The sequence below is a fragment of the Mobula birostris genome, chromosome 8 (assembly GCF_030028105.1).
Source record: "Mobula birostris isolate sMobBir1 chromosome 8, sMobBir1.hap1, whole genome shotgun sequence".
NCBI classification, from domain to species: Eukaryota; Metazoa; Chordata; class Chondrichthyes; order Myliobatiformes; family Myliobatidae; genus Mobula; species Mobula birostris.
Genome location: NC_092377.1, coordinates 83,210,885 through 83,224,242, shown reverse-complemented (window position 1 = coordinate 83,224,242; position 13,358 = coordinate 83,210,885). Strand labels below are relative to the sequence as shown.

Below are 13,358 nucleotides of genomic sequence, written 5' to 3'. Positions count from 1 at the left end.
TTCCCAAATATCAATTGGCATCTCCCTAGAGCAAGGGGTTTACATGGGGTGGAGTTTGTTAGTGTGTTCAGGAAGGTTTCTTGACACAATATGTAGATAAGCCTACAAGAGAAGAGGCTGTACTTGATCTGATATTGGGAAATGAACCTGGTCATGTGTCAGATCTCTCAGTGGGAGAGCATTTTGGAGATAGTGCTCACAACTCTATCTCCTTTACCATAACATTAGAAAGGGATAGGAACAGACAAGTTAGGAAAGTGTTTAATTGCAGTAAGGGTAAATATGAGGCTATCAGGCAGGAACTTGGAAGCCTAAATTGGAAACAGATGTTTCTCAGGGAAATGTATGGAAGAAATGTGGCAAATGTTCAGGGGATATTTGTGTGGAGTTCTGCATAGGTACGTTCCAGTGAGACAGTGGAAGGATGGTAGGGTATAGGAACCGTGGTGTACAAAGGCTGGCGTAAATCAAGAAGTAAAGAAGCGCTTATGAAAGGTTCAAAAAACTAGGTGAAGATAGAGGCCTGGAAGATTATAAGGATAGCAAAAAGGAACCTAAGAATGAAATTAGGAGAGCCAGAAGGGGCCATGAGAAGGTCTTTGCAGACAGGATTAAGGAAAACCCCATGGCATTCTACAAGTATGTGACAAGCAAGAGGATTAGTTGTGAGAGAATAGGAACAATCAAGTGTGACAGTGGAAAAGTGTGTATGGAACCGGAGGAGATAGCAGAAGTACTTAATGGATACTTTGCTTCAGTATTCACTATGGAAAAGTATCTTGGCAATTGTAAGGATGACTTGCAGTGGACTGAAAAGCTTGAGCACGTAGATATTAAGAAAGAGGATGTGCTGGAGATTTTGGAAAGCATCAACCATCAAGTCACTGGAACTGGATGAGATGTACACCAGGCTACTGTGGGAGGCGAGGGAGGAGATTGTTGAGCCTCTGGTGATGATCTTTGCATCATCAATGGAGACGGGAGAGGTTCTGGAGGTTTGGAGGGTGCATATTTTGTTCCCTTATTCAAGAAAGGGAGTAGAGATAGCCCAGGAAATTATAGACCAGTGAGTCTTACTTCAGTGGTTGGTAAGTTGATGGAGAAAATCCTGTGAGGGAGGATTTATGAACATTTGGAGAGGCATAATATGATTAGGAATAGTCAGTATGGCTTTGTCAAAGGCAGGTCGAGCCTTATGATTGAATTTTTTGAGGCTGTGACTAAACATATTGATTAAGGTAGAATTGTAGATGTAGTGTACAGTTATATGAATTTCAGCAAGGCATTTGATAAGGTACCCCATGCAAGGCTTATTGAGAAGGTAAGGAGGCATGGGATCCAAGGGGACATTACTTTGTGGATCCAGAAATGGCTTGCCCACAGAAGGCAAAGAGTGGTTATAGATGAGTTATACTCTCCATAGAGGTCGGTGCCTCAGGGATCTGTCTGGGACCCCTACTCTTCGTGATTTTTATAAATTACCTGGATGAGGAAGTGGAGGGATGGTTGGTAAATTTGCTGATGACACAAAGGTTGGGGGTGTTGTGGATGGTGTGGAGGGCTGTCAGAGGTTACAGCGAGACATTGTTAGGATGCAAACCTAGGCTGAGAAGTGGCAATAAGTGTGAGGTGGTTCATTTTGGTAGGTGAAGTATGATGGCAGAATATAGTGTTAATGGTAAGACTCTTGCAGTGTGGAGGATCAGAGGGATCTTGGGGTCTGAGTCCATAGGACACCCAAATCTGCTGTGCAGATTGTCTCTGTGGTTAAGAAGGCATACGGTGCATTGGCCTTCTTCAATCGTGGGATTGAGCTTAGGAGCCGAGAGGTAATGTTGCAGCTATATAGGACTCTGTTCAGACCCCACTTAGAGTACTGTGCTCAGTTCTGGTCGCCTCACTACAGGAAATATGTGGAAACCATAAAAAGGGTGCAGAGGAGATTTACAAGGATGTTGCCTGGATTGGGCAGCATGCTTTATGAGAATAGGTTAAGTGAACTCAGCCTTTTCTACTTGGAGCGACAGAGGATGAAAGGTGACCTGATAGAGGTGTATAAGTTGATGAGAGGCATTGATTGTGTGGATAGTCAGAGGCTCTTTCCCAGGGCTGAAATGGCTAACGTGAGAGGGCACAGTTTTAAGGTACTTGGAAGTAGGTACAGAGGAGATGTCAGTTTTTTACGCAGAGACTGGTGAGTGCATGGAATGGGCTGCTTGTGACGGTTGTGGTGGCGGATACGATAGATAGGGTCTTTTAAGAGACTCCTGGATAGGTACATGGAGCTTAGAAAAATAGAGGGCTATGAGTAATCCAAGGTAATTTCTAAGGTAAGGACACGTTCGGCATAGCTTTGTGGGCCAAAGGGCTTGTATTGTGCTGTAGGTTTTCTATGTTTCTATGTTTCTAATACAGAAAAATAATGTAGTTAATATATATTCTGTCAATAAAATTTAAGAGCACTAACTTAGATTCTACTTAAGTAAATGGTGAACCTGTCCAGTTCTGTGCATGGATCATCGAATGTAGTTGAGAATATTATTGTAACACTCACTGTGATGATAATCCGTATTTTTCCTATTGACATTTAAAAAGCAAACTTTACGATATACGTCAGCGACATTAAAACTGATTCCGATTGTGATATTTTAACATCACACCAAAAACCTACCATTGTATGTAATTTAATGAAGAAACTTTGAAAATTTAGTTTAAAAATCAATTAAACTTTCCAAGTCAAACAATTATTTACAAGCTCTCCTGTAACAGAGCCTGGTTGAGAAGTTCAACAATACTCTTGTATAAGAATATTACAATTTGTATAAGGTCAGCTATTGCCATGGAAATACACCTAGTGACAAGCTAATGGCTCTCTCACAAGCCAAGGAATCCAGGGAGAGAACTGGCATGAATTTTGAAGATTTTTTATGAGCTTTTTAGAATTTATGCAGTACAATAAAATATTAACTGAACTTTCATACACTGAATTAACTTTTAGAAAACAATTTCAATTACTGTTGCTATTTCAAGTTAAAATGTTCACTTTCACTATTTAAGGTATATTCCAGACCTGGTCTAATTAGTATTTGATGCGCCTTAACATTCAATTCAGAGATGAACTTCAGTAGTATTGTTTCCTAATTATGATTTAAAATGTATTAACTATTAACTTGCTGAGGAGACTATTTGCTAGCAAAGGTCAGAAAACTGGTAAATCAATGCATTGTTAATCAAATTACACAAAGATGTCAACACCTCATCACTATACTCCTATATGAAATGAGATAAATCTAATCCTCTTGTTACCGGTCATCTAAAGCAAGAAAAAAATCTCAATCTACTCTTCAAAATGTTGAAACTGAAGAGTTAAAAACAAGATGTACAATGAAGCAAAAATAATTTTATACACCACCTCCGTAAAACATTTGTGATTCTATTGCATGGTCACAGCAGTGTAATATTGTAACCTTGGCTTGGAATTATAAAGCCATTCATTTACCATACATATAATTTCACTGGAAAGTGAGTGGGATATTTTTGTGCAATTTCGATGAAGAGTCTCACACATAATTTCTACACCTATCCCACACATCCTCCCCTGCTTAGATGAAATTGGCTAGATTATAGCCGGATCAATTCATGGCTAGAATCAGATAAACAAAACAAAACACAATCTTATTCATTTATATTCCTGTTGTAAAGATGAACTGACAACAGGTTAACCATGTGAGCTAGATAACTGAAATCTGTTCTGCACATCAAATTTTGCATGGATGATGTTTTAATATTAACTATTTGTATGTTATTTTATTATTAACTATTCATTTGAATGATGTTTATTGTGAGTCTAAGCTACTACCAGGAAAACCTGATTGTAAACACATTGGTGACCTTTGAAGGTGCAGAGTTTTCGGCCGTTGGCTTTGGTAAGGTTGGACAAACTACATCATGTTTTTTTATTCTCTGCACTATCTAGCAAGTCCTGCAAGAAATGATTGAATGCAGGTGTTAGAGAAAGTTTTAATTTCAAAAACATATTTTGATTTGATGCATATATGGTTTGTAAAAACAAGAACCTGGCATTGCCTTTTTCCTGTTTAGACCTCCCCCTAACCCCCAGGATAAAACAACTGACATTATTTGTTCATCATGTGGAAAACTAACTATTGTTTCTTGTTCTCAGCAAACCTCCAAAGAATTGCTAATGACAGGTATATAATATAACAGGAATATAAGCAAAATTATATTCTACACCTGTGAGAATCACAATGCAGTATACCATATTTAAAAGGCACTTAATTCCTTTCCAATATGCTTAATTCATGCGGACGCAACTGTATTTCTATGTTATATTGACTATCCTGTTGTACATAATATTTATTATAAATTACTATAATTGCACTTTGCATATTAGACGGAGACATAACGTAAATATTTTTACTCCTCAATGTATATGAAGGATGTAAGTAATAAAGTCAATTCAATTCGATTTGATAAGGTCATGCAAGTTGCATTTCTTAATAAAGCCACTTATAAGTAAGCGTTATTGCAGTGTCATAATGTAATTCTCTGTTTGAACAAAAATGTCATCATGTATGATTTGTTAATTTCTTTTGTTCTATTATAATTTTATTCTTTTTTCATGCAATCATATAGAAACCTTCCAAGGAGATTAAGAAAGTTCAGCTTGTCATTGAACGACAAACTTCTACAGATGTACTTTTGAAAGTATGGTGATCATGATTTGGTACAGCATTTCAAATCCACAGTAAGAAGCTGTCAAAAGTAGTGGACTCTACCCAATACATCAGAGGCACTCTCATTAACAACATCAGTTGCATCTACAGAAGGTATCGCCTCAAAAAAGGCAACACCATTTATCAAAGATCTTCACCATACAGAAGCCTGAAGTCCCACACCACCAGGTTCAAAACCAGCTACTTCCCTTCAACCATTCAATTCCTGAACCAACTGGAAAAGCCCTGATCACCATCAACACCGCCCACCTTGCACAAAAGTGACTTTTCTTTGTTTTAATTGTGTTTTCTTTAAAAATTGTGTATAATTTAGGTTAAATTTATTCTTTTCTTGTGGGTCCTGCTTACATGATGAAACGTGGCTCTGATTCTGCTTCATTGCACCTGTCCAGACATGTACTTGTGTGATGATAATAAACTTGACTTCAGCTTGATTTTCAATCATCTGGATATAATTCTAAATCTATAAGTTTTATAAAATTTTAAAATACATTTGGAGTGTTTAGCCTCCATATGGTTTACCATTAATAGGAACAATATCCAGAGCGATTAATCTAATTATCTGTGAGATCACCAAAATCATAAGTGCATTTCCTAGAGAATATAATGAGTTATCTCTCTTTATCAAAATGAGAACATGATCTGGTTTGTACGTAAAGTGAGCGCTGTGATATTATGGTTTGGGTCCTGCGTTGTGCCAGCAGGGGAGACAGAGTTTTGAGCAAGGCTCAAAATTCCCTCAACTATTGTAGAGCTTTGTATGTCTTTGACCTGCTGATTCCCTGTGCGCTACAGAGCAGGCTACAAGACCAGGTTTGTCCAATCCAGGACACCATTAAAGGGTGGTTGTACAAGGAGGGTGAGGAGGAGAGTTTGCATTGGATGATATAGATGACTGTTCTGGATTCTAATCCTACAATTATGGCACACTGACACTTAGATTGGTTGGACTGGGGTCAAGTATGTATAAGGGTCCAGTCCCCTCACCCAGATGGTTTAAATCACAACATGTAGAGCAGTGAGAGATGTCAGATCCAATGGCCTTTGTACGACTAGGCATGATGCAATGCTTGGGAGGCAGATCTTGAAAAGAAGCATTCTTGCTCTTTCTGATCAGTGCTGTAAAGCCACCTGTCAATCCTTTGACCTGTCTAAGCTTACTTCACCTGGCAGGTTTCCAGAGATCTGGGAATCTAGAGCACCCATATTTTGAACTACAAAGCAGGTTAGCCTTGTCATTATGTTTAATTACAAAAATTTTATAATTCACTGGATAACAACGCTAATATAAAAGTTGACCACCAAAATATATGTAAGTACTTGTCAATTTAAATTTGGATGTTAAAATAAAACTCTAGAACAATTCTAGAATTCACAACTTTCTAGAACAATTCATGTGAGCCTCTAGCACCATTTGACCCTTGCATCTAATCCCACACATCCTCCCAGGTTATTATTCCCTCACTAGCATATTCCAAGTATGGCAATATTATAGCATTTACAACACTATCAGTTTTCAACATCTTTATTCACCTTTTACAGGAAAATAAAGTTCCATTTTATTTTAACATCCGAATTTAGATTGACAAGTACTTACATATAAGTCAACTTTTATTTTAGTGCTGTTATCTGGTGAATGATAAATTTTTCTGTTACTCCCACCCCCACACTTGTTTTAAGACATCATCTGATTAAGATTTTCAGATTCTGTGTTTCTATTACAGATTTGCAGTACACAACAGAAAGTGAAATTAGCATCCCTGGTAAACTTCTACTCTGCTTGTTACTTCAAAAGGATAGTGAGTTTCCTGTCTTTACAGATGACTAAAAGATTACATTACCCAAATCTTGAAGCCACCATAAATTTGACTCATGTCCTAGCAGGTACCCGAGACTTATTGCATCCTATGGGCAAGTGTAAATGTCTGCTCTTCTTTCTCCACTCACTCTCAATAGCCAGTTCCCAGTTCCAGTCTTGTTGAAGATTTTCATGTCACAGAGTGACATATTATGGAAGTAGGTCCTTCAACCCAACCTATCTGTGCTGATGTTTCTCCATGAGTTCGTCCCGACTGCCTGCATTTGGCCCATGGCCCTCTAAGCCTGTACTTAACAAACTGGCTTGCAAATGCTTCTCAACCACTATTTCTGGCAGCTCATTACAAATGTGCACCACCATTTGCATGAAGAAGTACCCCTGACTCCCCTAAAAATTCTCCTACCTCTGATTTTAAACCAATGCCCTCTTTTGCACTTCCTCCCTGGGAAACAAGACTATTTGTCTTCACACTACCTGCGCCTCTCATAATTTTATATATATATCAGATCACACCTCAATCTCTAATGAAGAATGAAGACTTAATCTATGCAATCGCTCCTTGCAACTCAGTGCCCAAGTCCAGGCAACTTACTGGAGTTTTGCAAGCATGTGAATATATACAGATAACATTCATGCACAAACGCTAATATATTTAATCTATTAAACCTTGTAAAACACCTAGTTCCGACGGTGACATGCAATGCTGGCTGTAGAGTGTGAAGATGAGGGCATTTTATTTACAAATAAAATGGACCCCATCCATCCAGATGTATATGTGGACACCAACCACGCAAGGAACTGATTTCTTTAAAGCAGCAATTCCCACTGTGTTCCACATGTTAGTTATAAAATGGGATCCAAAATAAACTGGCTTCTTTCGGAAGCTCACAGATGGAAAAGATCTTCTGTATGATCCTGCTGTCCTCTTTCTAGGCCCCATATTTTCATGGTTTATTTTTGATTTTTAAAATGGTGCTATGTGATATTTTCCATTCATCTGCAAGGGCAGACTGAACTTCAATGGCCTGCCGGCAACAAGGCACTTCCAACAGTGCAACACCCCCTTTCAGACTGCCTCAGCTCCAGCATCGAAAATAACCTTTAACCTCTGGGATAGCTCCTGGTGCAGAAACCTACGGTGACACAGTAGTGTAGTGGTTAACATAACACTATTCGATCCACTTGTGCTGTCTTTAAGGGGTTTGTACAATCTTCCCGTACCCACGTGAGTTTCGTCCCATATTCCAAAGAACTTTGGGTCACATGGGCCTAATTGGGCTGCATGGGCTCTTTGAACCAGAGGGGCTTGTAACTGGTCTGTGTCTCTAAAACAATCTTCAGACTCAGAAATATAAGCCCAGTGAAGGACAGCTGAACACTCACTTTACCTATCACTGATATAAATGATGGCTTGTTGTCATCTTTCAAAAGGCACTTTCCCAGTGAGTCAAGAGTGTCAGTTCTTGTCCTAAAGATGTACTGTATGGTGCTAAGAATGATATGGTGAGCAATGCACCACTGGAAATGCAATCACTTTTACATTGAGAGGATATAGTAATGCTCTGTTTGACCTTTCAGGGGGCAGCAAAGGGTCCATCCTTCTGCCAGCTCTATTTGCAGAAGACTTGGTGGTTCTGACAAAGAATTGGCAATTATTTATCACCAGAAGCGATTATTTGATATTGAATGACTGAATATGCTACGTACAGTATATACTGACTGACAGGTTTTTTATATTACATGGACAACGTTTTAACGGTGTTTTATTAGTGTGGGACATAGAGATAGTCGCCGGCGGGGGTAGGAGGTGAAGCACAGAAGCAGCAGGATGATCCGAAGTGGACTTGGGAACTTGGGGGCAGACCCGGCAGCTGAAGCTCGGGCGGACCAGAAAGAGAGAGGGCAGAATGGAGCACATTGGACCTGAAGGGCACGGTGCAGCTCAGGCTGATTTGCAAGAATAGAGCTCAAGGGGACCGGACCTGGCACGCCCTCAAGGACGGGCATAGCGAAGGAGCAACTAATCCCAGAATGCTCAGTGGTAATCGGGTGCAGGGTGAAGCAGGAAGAATGCAAAGGGACCGGGTAATATAAGAGCTGCGGGTACAAGAGGCTGAAGTGGGAAAACGAGATGGGTAAGAGGAGTTAGTGTAGCTGGTCGAAGGAAACACTGACAATGTGGGCCGAAGGGCCTGTTTCTGTAGCGTTGGACACTACTGATATCAGTAAAACACTTGAGATCAAGCCAGGTTGACAAATCTTACTTTAACCTTATTTGTAGTAACAATAGATTAGTGCCCTCTTCTTGATTGAATGATCCTCAAAGTTTTATCCCCCTCACATGGCCATTTGGCGTTACTTTTGCGAAATGAAGGTTCACTCCCGACTCGTGCTAGGTGCTTCCATAGAACTATAAGCATCTCAACCTTTAGTTTTGATGATCAACCAGTCACAATATTGGATTTTTTTGCAACTACAAATCCAGAAGATTTTGTATTTTTTAAAGAAATAGTTTCAAATTTTTATTTTAAAGTATGCAGCGTCGTCGCGTTTTCCTTACAGTTCATATAGATATATAAAACTCGTTTAAAACGTGATTATACAGATATTTCAAAGATATAATAAATACAAATGCACAGGTTCCTCGTCTCAATCGCCCGTGTCCCAAATTCCTGGATATACTCTGGGCCAATCCATTTGTACAAATAATTGAAGTAATGCTGTAGAAATGCAACGACCACCAGCAGCCATATTTTTCATCAAACGGCCATCGGGCCGACAGACATTGGGACAAACATGAGCGGTAAACCAATCAAAATAGGGGGTCCCGGATCCAGTCTCCCGCAGTTCCCCCCCCAACTATAAAAAACTACTTTCCCTTCACAATTCCTCAGGTAAACATTACCCAACCATTACCTCATTTAGTCATCTTGAACTTTGGAATTTGCACGACATATTTTCTGTCACACCTTGCATACAAACGATACTGAGAAAAATATTAGGCACTTTATGACATATCGTTCTAAACTGGTATGCCCACCTGGATTATTTGCTCCAGACTAAGGAGTTGCCTATAAAAATGGGTAGCATGCCTGGGTAGCGTCATTACTCGCAAGTGCCCCTCTCCTGCAATCGTTGAACCGACCATAAACAAAGATAGATGTTCAGGGAGGGAAGTGGGAAACCTGTGTTTAAGCGTAACTGAACCGACAGCACCATCGGGCCATTTCAAGGTTCAAGTACGACCATTAGTTTGGCATCAGCCTAACAATAGTGTCCAGCGGAATGCAGTGGGAACCTGGTTAAATTCAGAGATGGAATGTGTACAGCTGCTCACACGCATATAGCTTCGAGTCAGCAACTGCAATTTCAAATTGTAGACTCCCCCACCCTCACCCAGTGTCGTCATGTCAAAGGTTCCAAATCTCCCTCTGGTCCGGCATTTGTGCCCAGTGAGCTTCAGGTCCCCACATTACATTTTTCACTGGAGTACTGGTGCTGGCAGTTGTCGCCGGTCGTGACCTGACTGAGATTAACGTCCTCCTCCACATTAGCCGACTTGTACTTGGTGGAGGTCTGCCACTTGCCTCTCTTCTTAAACAGGTGGTGTCCCACCCCGGCGCAGATCAAAGTGAGCACGGCGATGGCAAAGATGGTGCCGAGGACAACACTGAGCGACAGGCCGGCACTGGCGGGGATGGGGTACGCGGTGGGCTTGAACGTCGGGACTTCTGACATAAAGTTATCACCGGAGCCCTCGGGTTCGCAAACCCCATTCTGATTATGCTCGTAACCCTCTCTGCATTCACATTTGAAGTCGCCGGGGAAGTTGGTGCAGGTGTGACCCTGGCATTGAAATTGGCACTCGTCAATATCATCGCATAATTTAGTCAAATCGTTCAAGATAAAATTAGGCGGGCAAGTACACTCGTCGTCGATGCAGCGAGCCCGGCAGGAGCTGGAATCGCAGTACCAAACGCATTTTGTGGGATCATCGGGATTGATATCGTACCCGGACTCGCAGCTGCACTTGAAGCCCCCTAGCGTGTTGCTGCACTTGTGTTCGCACACGTTTTGTGGGCACTCGTTGATGTCCTCGCACTTGCCATCCTGGGACATTACGTAGCCTTTCCTGCAAATGCACTGGAAGCTTCCCTTCGTGTTTGCGCAGTTGTGCTCGCAGGGGTTGGACAGGCACTCATTGATATCGATGCAGCTCTTGTGGTCGGCGTCCAGCGCGTAGCCGCTGTCGCAGGAACACACTGCCTTCCCGTCCCGGTTCTGGCAGCTGTGCGCGCACTTTTCTTCCTCGCACGGATCGACCTCTCGGCAACTTAACCCATCACTGTCCAGCCTGTAACCCCCGTGGCAGCTGCACTTGGGCGGAGGTCCTTCTTGGCAAGTGTGCTTGCAGCCCCCATTGTTCACTTGACAGACCCAAGGGCCTGGTCCGTAACCCACCCAGCCAAGAGTGCCGTTACATTGTAAGCTGATATTCGACGGGGAGACCTCGGCCATGGTGCCCCGAGGCAGTCTAGTCAGCTCGGAGCTCCGGGCACCGAAAGGAGTGACGAAGGTGGTGGAAGAGTTGTGCAGGGTTAGTGGTTCGCAGCTGCTGTTGTATCTGTACTCGCACAGCACGCCATTCGCCTTCTTGTTGCACGGGCGGTCGACCCATAGGTCCCTGCCGGAGACGGTCACACATCGCGGTCCGCACTCTTCGGACACCGAGCCCCAGTTGGTGTAGTCGGTGTCATTGTCCCCGCTCACCCAGCGATAACCCCTCAATCGGCTGCTATTGCTGGGGCAAGTCCTCTGATGAAGCTGCAGCCCCAGCCAGAAGTGCGAGGAGGGATCGGCGTTCACTCTCTGCAGCAACACCGCGATAGCTTCGGCGGCCACCGTGGTGCTCACGGTCATCGCGTCTCCCCCGGCCTTTTTGCAGCTGGTTCTGGCCATGTTAAACTTCCTCGCCTCTCTTTTTAGGCTGTAGCAGACGTTAGCCACGCAGACAGCGGGTGAGAATTCTTGTGGATCCGAATACACCAGAGACACCAGGGCGCACAGGCTGATAGACAGTACGAACATTTTTCTCCCTCTGATGAATCTGAGCTAAAAGAACTTTGCTTGGTCGGAATAACTTTTCCCTTTGCACTGTCCCGTGCTTTGTCGTTCAGATAGCTCCAAAGCTCAGATTTAAATATATATTGGCGTGGACTCCACAAGGAAGGAAGTTCGTAAAAGGCTGGAACAGTGATGCAAGTGATTTGAGTGGCTGCTGTCCCATTGCCAACTTCCCCACGCCCTTGCTTACGGGATCCCCGTCAACTCTGCAAGGACGCCAAAAGTAGCCGCCTAACTTTTAAGCCAGGTTTCGGGAATTGGGATACATATCACAGGAGAAGATCGGAGTGATTTCTAACTTTGTAACGCCATGTATGTTCTCACTCGATCACGATATTAACCTTATGATCAGGAGGCGAAGACGTCGGCAGGAACTAGGTGATTGTAATGTTAAAGAAGATGACTTCATTCTGCTTGGTTGAAAGTGCGTCCAAGACACTGAATTTTCTGACACGTCTATATCCAACTCTGCTACCGACCGCTATATTAGAGGCTTGAGTGAGAAAGCCAAATAGTTATTCGTGTGCGGGAGAGATGTTTGCATACCAATCATGAAAACACACAGCTGCGAAGTTGGTCATTCGCTTTTTGTATGCCTCAGTTCACATTCACAAGCACCGTCAAAAAAACTATATCCGCATTTTATTCTGATAGTTTCTTGATGCAAAAAGAGAATCATCTTTCTGTTTGAGATATGGCGAGTTTATAACTATGAAGTTTTGTTAACTGTGAAGGCGAATTGCGCAACTACGAGATGGTTAGAAGCGATTGAAGCCAACTCTGGTCACGACCGCAAAAATTGCCTGTTTTCAGAATAACAACGGACATCTGAAAAGAAAAATCTGCAGAAGTAAAAGCAAAAAGAGAACAGGAGCGGAAACATTAAAAGTCAGGCAGTATCCATAGAAGGAGGTAATTTTTCAGGTCTGCGACTCTTATTCGAAATCAGAAAAGAGTGAAAGCAGGTTAGTTTTAACTTGCTGCAGAGAGAGTTCGGGGATTCCTGTCGATTACTACCTGCTACATTCAGCGGAGAGCTTCAGGGAAAGTGTATGTTTAAGACGTCTGTTTAAAGTGGGTGGAGGAAAGTTCAGGGGAGATGTCAGAGGTAGTTTTTTTTTACAGAGTGGTGTGTGCAGAGAACGTACTGTGGCGGAGGGGGCAGTAGAGGCTAACACAATAGTGAAATTTAAAAGATAGCCACACGGATGTAAGAAAAACAGAGGGTTTTAAACTGTGTAGAAGGGAAAATTAGATTAGATTAGATTATGAGTACACTCAGTCCTCGTTTGTCATTTAGAAATGCATGCATTAAAAATGATACAATGTTCCTCCAGAATGATATCACAAAAAAAACACAGGACAAACCAAGACTAAAACAGACAAAACCACATAATTATAACATATAGTTACAACGGTGCAAAGCAATGCCGTAATTTGATAAAAAAGCAGACCATGGGCATGGTTAAAAAAAAGTCTCAAAGTCCCGATAGCCCCATCATCTCACACAGACAGTAGAAGGGAGAAACTTTCCCTGCCATGAACCTCCAAGCGCCGCAAACTTGCCGATGCAGCACCACTGGAAGCACCCGACCGCAGCGGACTCTGAGATTGATTATGAACCAGGTTTATATAGACTGCCAGAACATCGTTGGCGA

At 42.2% G+C, this 13,358-nt stretch overlaps 1 protein-coding gene across 1 annotated transcript; it reads right to left on the bottom strand.

The window, feature by feature from the left end:
* Positions 1-9,889: 9,889 nt before the first annotated feature.
* Positions 9,890-11,773, bottom strand: thbd (thrombomodulin). The gene has a single exon (XM_072265557.1). It carries the CDS (start codon positions 11,662-11,664, stop codon positions 10,036-10,038), a length of 1,629 nt encoding a protein of 542 aa, XP_072121658.1. The 5' UTR covers positions 11,665-11,773; the 3' UTR covers positions 9,890-10,035.
* Between the last annotated feature and the right edge of the window lie 1,585 nt (positions 11,774-13,358).